The sequence below is a fragment of the Otolemur garnettii genome, unplaced genomic scaffold (genome assembly GCF_000181295.1).
Source record: "Otolemur garnettii isolate 467f Iridium unplaced genomic scaffold, OtoGar3 scaffold00001, whole genome shotgun sequence".
Lineage (NCBI taxonomy): Eukaryota > Metazoa > Chordata > Mammalia > Primates > Galagidae > Otolemur > Otolemur garnettii.
Window position 1 is genome coordinate 46,086,598 of NW_003852396.1, and position 6,599 is coordinate 46,093,196.

General features: G+C 39.1%; 1 protein-coding gene across 4 annotated transcripts in view; it reads left to right on the top strand.

Annotated features, from left to right (window-relative positions):
• Positions 1–3,511, top strand: part of NUCB2 (nucleobindin 2) — a 48,412-nt gene extending 44,901 nt beyond the window's left edge. For 2 of the 4 annotated variants that reach the window (XM_003781142.3, XM_023518029.1), the window contains exons 12-14: positions 1,212–1,382; positions 2,888–2,966; positions 3,376–3,492. In XM_003781142.3, the coding sequence (XP_003781190.1) occupies positions 1,212–1,382; positions 2,888–2,966; positions 3,376–3,383 (258 nt within the window). In that variant the 3' untranslated portion in view covers positions 3,384–3,492. Of the gene's footprint in view, positions 1–1,211; positions 1,383–2,887; positions 2,975–3,375 lie in introns of those variants that run through there. The other 2 variants (XM_023517935.1, XM_023517968.1) reach the window with 2 other exon arrangements.
• Positions 3,512–6,599: the final 3,088 nt, after the last annotated feature.

A 6,599-nucleotide genomic window follows, 5' to 3' on the forward strand; every position in this document is an offset into this window, starting at 1 on the left:
AAAAAAAAAAAAAATAAAAAAAAAAAAAATAAATAAGACTCATGAGTTTACACTGATATCTTCCATTTCAATCCAGCACCTTCAATTTCAACACAGAATTCAATCTTTTGCTCCTTCCATGTTTTGTGTGAAACCGAAGTCCCTTTTCTACAAAAGTATTATACTTTTTGCTCAGTCCTAGAATGTATGAGTTTCAGAATTGCTAACTCAGACATTTGCAAAATAAAAGCTTAATAATTTGTTTAGATTTGTTGTTTTAACCTGAAGGCATAGTCTAAATATTGTCATTGAAAGTTACTTGGGTTAGTTGTTTTTTCTCTCCCCCTTTTGTGAGTTATCTTATTCATTTAAAATAAAAGTACTAGGTGGCACCTATGGCTCAAGGAGTAGGGTGCCAGCCCCATATACCATGAGTGGCCGGTTCAAACACGGTCCTGGCCAAAAAATGAAAAAAAAAACTGCAAAAGAAAGAAAATAAAATAAAAGCACTATTCACTAGCTTCTGATTTTTTTTTTTTTTTTTTGCAGTTTTTGGCTGGGGCTGGGTTTGAACCCTCCACCTCCATCATATGGGGCCAGCGCCCTACTCCTTTGAGCCACAGGTGCTGCCCTGCTTCTGATTTTTTACTTTAAGTTTTGGGATTTTCCTGTTCTTGTGGACTTTTGAAATTTTTTTTTTCTGAGTATGTGAAATATTATATTTTCAAAATTGAATCTGTACAAAAAAGGTATTTTATTTCTTTTGCGCATTTTCTCTTTTCTACCCAGTTCTCACTTGTGGCCCCTAGTAACCAATTTCATTAATCTTCCTGTTTTTCCTTTTACTCAAATGAATACATAAACATGTATTTTTTATTTCTCTTTCTTGCCCAAAGATACAATACTATACTCTTTTATACTTTGTTGCTGGTAGAATTTTAAAGTGAATCTTTTTTTTCTTTTTTTTTTTTTTTTTAGAGATAGAGTCTTACTTTGTCACCCTCAGTAGAGTGCTGTGGTGTCACAGCTCACAGCAACCTCCAGCTCTTGGGCTTAGGCAATTGTCTTGCCTCAGCCTCCCGAGTAGCTAGACCACAGGCGCCCACCACAACGCCTGGCTATTTTTTCTTGCAGTTTGGCCAGGGCCGGGTTTGAACCTGCCACCATTGGTATATGGGGCAGGCACCCTACTGAGCCACAGGTGCCACCCTCTTTTTTTTGTTTTCATTTAGACATTGGATCGGCAACAGTTCTTCACAGAGGAGGAGCTAAAAGAGTATGAAAATATTATTGCTTTACAAGAAAGTGAACTGAAGAAGAGGGCTCATGAGCTTCAGAAACAAAAAGAAGAGCTTCAGCGTCAGCATGACCAACTTGAGGCTCAGAAGCTGGAATATCATCAGGTGGTATTTTGTAAAAGGATTAGATGTTAAAAGGAATATTAGGTGTTTTACTGAAAGCCTGAGTTTTTGTAACATAATATTTCAATGTATTAGCAGTTATAGTGTTTTCTTTTTTTATGTCTAAATCCACCTATTCAGAAATAACAAGGCAAACAAGAGGTGCCTCACCAGTGTGCCACAGCCACCTCCCTGCATCCTTCCTTTCTACCATGATACCGATAAATAAGTTTCTCAGACCCAAATCATTATTAGAACCTCCTCCCCCCACTTTTTTTTTGAGACAGAGGCCCCAGGGTAGGGTGCAGTGGCACCCTAGCTCACATCCACCTCAAACTCTTGAGCTCAAGCGATTCTCTTGCCTCAGCCTCTCTAGTAGCTGGGACTACAGGTGACCACCACAATGTCTGATTATTTTTAGAGATGAGGTTTTGCCCTTACTCAGGCTGATCTCAAACTCCTGAGCTCAAGCAATCCACTCACCTCAACCTCTCAGAGTGCTAGGATTATAGGCTTGAACCACCATGCCTGTCCCCATTATTTTTAAAATTATTATTATTTTTAAAATTCATTGTATCTCTAGATCTCTGTATTTTCAGCTCCAACCTCCAGTATGACATGGGAAGTGGCCCTATGTGCAAATATACAAAATATTACTCCTCTACTCCCTCATCTTTCTTTGCTCCCTCTTCCTTCTCTGTTCCTTCCATTCCAGGCACATGCTCCTTTTCTCCTCCCTCCTTTGTTGGACTCTCCTTGTGTCTATCTTTTTCCAATTGATCTCCTTTCCCAGGATCAGCCATAAGCTGAGCTGGGCCTGCAGCTGCTGGTTCTGCTGTCTGGCAGCTTTCAGGTGCTCCTGGGTTTCCTGCAACTCCTGGAGGCCCATCTTGGCTGGTGTTGTGTCCTGAGCTTTTCTCTTGCTGGAGCTACTCTGTGGCTGCAGGAGCTACCTATATAGCAACCTCTCTGACATCTGAGAGGTGGACACATACTGAGAGTCTGCGCAGACTCTTTGCCTCTTCATTCTTCAGCTCTACCTGCAGAGACCTTGGACATGAGGACAGATGGTGCCCTGCTTCCAGATTCTGAGCCCATAAACAGGAGTGGGGTGTTGAGGTTCAGGCAATTTTCTGTGTTCTTGGTTCTTGACGTGCTCTTGGCTGAAGATGACCAGAGCATTCTTGCCCACCAAAGCAAGGAAAACATGAAACAAAGTTTACTGAGGAAAAGAAAGGTAGGTTTATAGAACAAGAGAAAGATGCAGGTTTACAGAGCAAGATAGGTTTATTATAGACAACAAATGAACCATCTTTGTCACAACAAAGGAAAAGGCCAGTATTTTCAGTTTTAGTATATTTGGAATATTAACTATATCTTAGAATTCGAATATCTTTGTTTTAGAAAACAATTTTCAGTTAGTTTGTTGTGCTTTGTCAAAGGTCATACATATGACACAAAACCAAATAAGGCTTGCTTCTAAGACTATCTCTGTTTTCATTCACCAGGTCATACAGCAGATGGAACAAAAAAAATTACAAGCAATTCCTCCATCAGGGCCAACTGGAGAATTGAAGTTCGAGCCACGTATGTAATTTCGTTTATTTGCTTAGGGAAATTAAACCATTGTATAAATGAAAATGTACATTCTTTACAAATATAATTTCAAATCGTTAAGAGTTATGGTTCTTTCTCATATATATTTGTAGAAATAGAGCCATTTGCATTACAGAAAAAGGAAAATGCTTCCAAAAGATTTATGTATCAGCAAATTTTAAATATTATGTCATTTGATAGTCATATTTTAGTGAAATTATTTATTTTAACATTATTTTATAATTCAAATCAGTTATTAATTGCTCTTACCAGAGAATGTGTTTTATAAATTATAATCTATAGCTAGCTAAGCATATTTTAAAAAATAAATTTGTATATGAAAGAACATTTTGAATAAAGAAAGATATCTATAAAATGAGAGCATATTTTTTTTCAACAGACATTTAAAGTCCGAACTCCACAAGAACTTGGAAGAAAGCTGTTAACTCAACATCTATTTTATCTTTTTAGCTCCCTTCCTTTTTCTCTGCTTAATAAATATTTTAAAGCATATTTGGAATAAAGGAAGATACTTTTAAAACAAGAACACATTTTTTTGGACAGAGATATTTAAGAATTGAAGATTACCAGAACCAGGAAGAAAACCCACTCATGATCTCCTCTCACATTCATTCTGCCCTTCTTTTACTTGTTTTCCTTTCTCAATTAAGTGGCCTGCTGCCATAATTTGTTTGTTTGTTTGTTTGTTTTAGAGATAGAGTCTCACTTTATTGCCCTTGATGGAGTGCTGTGATGTCACAGCTCACAGCTGACCTCCAACTCCTGGGTTTAGTCAATTCTCTTGCCTCAGCCTCCCAAGTACTCCCTGGGACTACAGGTGCCCGCCACAGCACCCAGCTATTTTTTTTTCTTGTTGTTGTTGTAACTTGTCTGGGACTGGGTTTGAACCCGCCACGCTCGGTATATGAGGCCAGCGCCCTACTCACTGAGCCACAGGTGCCGCCCCTGATGCCATAATTTAATGAAACTGTCAGTAACTATTTAAGTGAGAAACCTCTGTCTATTGCTTTTAAAATAAATTGCTCTCACTCATGAAGGTAGATGATGAAGGTAGATGATCTTTTATGGGTACTTATCATCCCCTTTCTCAGTAAAAGTCTCTTTGATATTAAGAGTTCTTCTGAAAAGGCCATAGTGTTTTCTGGCAACATTTTCCTGCTTTTAGCATCTTTAACTGTTAGACATTTTTCAACTGATTAGCTTTTGCTACCACTTTCAGTCATTTTTTTCATTCTTTTTTTTTTTTAACTCTATCATTTGAAATCAAGTTTTGCTACATATAACAGAAAAAACAAAGATAACAGAAGTTTAAACTCAATAGGAGTTTTTCTCTAGAAGTAGGTAATTAGTGTTCAGGTTTTTTCTGCTCTGCTGTCCTCAATGTGTGATTTTTATCCCCTTGCTACTTCATTCTCACTGTCCCAGATTGCTGCCACTGGCAGTGGGGAAGGCCGAGACAAAGGAATGTCCCTACTTGAATCAGCTTCCTTGCAATCATATGAGTGCAGCAGCACTAGCCCTTGTATCCCATGGGCCAGTACTGAGTCACACAAGTGGCCAGACAGTTGCTAGGGAGGCTAAGAAATCCATGTATCTGGCTAAAAGTTAACATCCTTTTACTAAGGAAAAAGGGAAAGGAATTCGTGGTAGGCAGCTTTCAGTTTTAACCCCGGTCAGCCTTGTTTGCTATCTAAATCTCCATGTACAGTATTCTTTTGAAACAGAAAACCTTTACTTTCTCCTTCCCAAGGAGAAACCACCAGTAATTCAATCCATTATTGCATAGCTCAAAGACCATGATATCTGGTGACATTAGTTTAGGATGTGACTTGTGGTCATCTGCACACTAAAGACAAGTTTTCTGCTCCCAGAACACCAAATGCACCATGCATAGTTGGAGGAAAAAGCTGTAGTAAAGCTGACCTTTTAGGAAAGTGGAGAACTGAAAACATAGCAGTCATTGATCCATAGCAATTAAAAAATTCTGGTTGGCAAAAGTACCATAGGAAAGTTCTTCTACTATGTTCATAGTTCATGAATATATTCTTCAGTTTGTCCTTCAGACAACCTGTGATTCACCTTTCTAGGAGGAGCTCTCTTACCTGATGTTCTCAGGGGCCCTTGGTTTTGCTCTCTGGAAAGTTTTTATTGTTCATTAGTTTTTAAGGATGCATCTGAAGGGGTATTGAAATATGTGCCCTCCTTGGAGGATGGATCACTTTATCAGGTCACTTCCTGTTATTGTGGGCTTGGGGGCTCAGGGATTGTTTCAGATAGTTAAGAGCCACTGGCTGTTGCAGGCCAGATTTGGGTTTTTATTTGTTATCATTTTATTTTGTTTCTTGGCCAAATGGTTCCCTAGAAACTTAAATTGGTTTCTGATCTGTTTTCTTTAGTTATTTCCATGAGTTGAACCACACACAGTCAAAGACATAGTTTTCACAAAGTCAAAAAACATAGTTTTTAACAAAGAACCTCATCATTTACTTGCCTCTACTCTCTCCATCCCCTTGAGTCTTAAATGAGTGGTACCTATTTGAAATCCTTTCAGACTGTAGGCTTGGATGGGATGGCAACAGTCTTATTCTGAGCTTTTTTTCCTAGGATGGCTCCTGTTACTCGGCAAAAAATTCTTTTTTTTTTTACAGTTTTTGGCTGGGGTCAGGTTTGAACCCACCACCTCTGGTATATGGGGCCAGCGCCCCACTCCTTTGAACCACAGGTATCGCCCTTGGCAAAAAATTCTTAAGGGAAAGTTCTGTATTGTGGACTGGGAGCAATTCTATCAGCAAAGCTATATTCCCTTGCAGTTCTGCAGACTTGTTAGCCTTAGAAGCACATTTCTCTTACATGATTTTGCTGAAAGACGCCAGAGGCAGCCACGGTGTGCTAGCACTCTATAGTAGTACCACCACTTTCTCTGATACCTTCAGCTCGGTTGACAGGAAGTCTCATTGCCCAAAGCCCATGGCCTTGTACTCCTCAACTAAGCCAACCCCATATTAAGGACTTTTTACTTATTGCACCTGACTTCTAGCTACAAATTCTGTACAGGTCAAGATTCTTGATTGTAGGTATTCGATTTTTCTTTAGCTATTAAATAGAAAGGGATCAATTAGAACTATCAATTAGATAGTTCACAGAATCTTTGGGAAGGCTGAAGAAATAGGCCTAGGCTGAACTTCTAGGAACTGCATCACCTGAGTGGGCATCAAGAAATTGCCTGTCAGATCCGGAAGCTGCCTGCTGAATCTGGGTGCTGTGAACAGTGGTCGGCTCCAGAGCCACACCTCCTCTGCCATGCTTTGTGTCAGCAGAAATGGATACCTCCTGTCCTGCCCCTCTCTATGTATAACTTGATTGTGTGTAAAAGTCTCAGGTAAGTGCATCTGATTGATTGGACCAACCATATCTGAAACCCTGGCTGCAAGGGACTTGGGAACTAGAGCGCTTACCTTGCCTACTTCTCTGTTACAGGAATGCATGTTAAAAGCTGCTGAATGAACCAGTCTACTCTAGCACCTCATAATTTTACATTAAATTTCTCTTAACATAAGTAATTTTTAAACTGTTAGTTCTTATTTTACAAATTTTTTTTTTTTT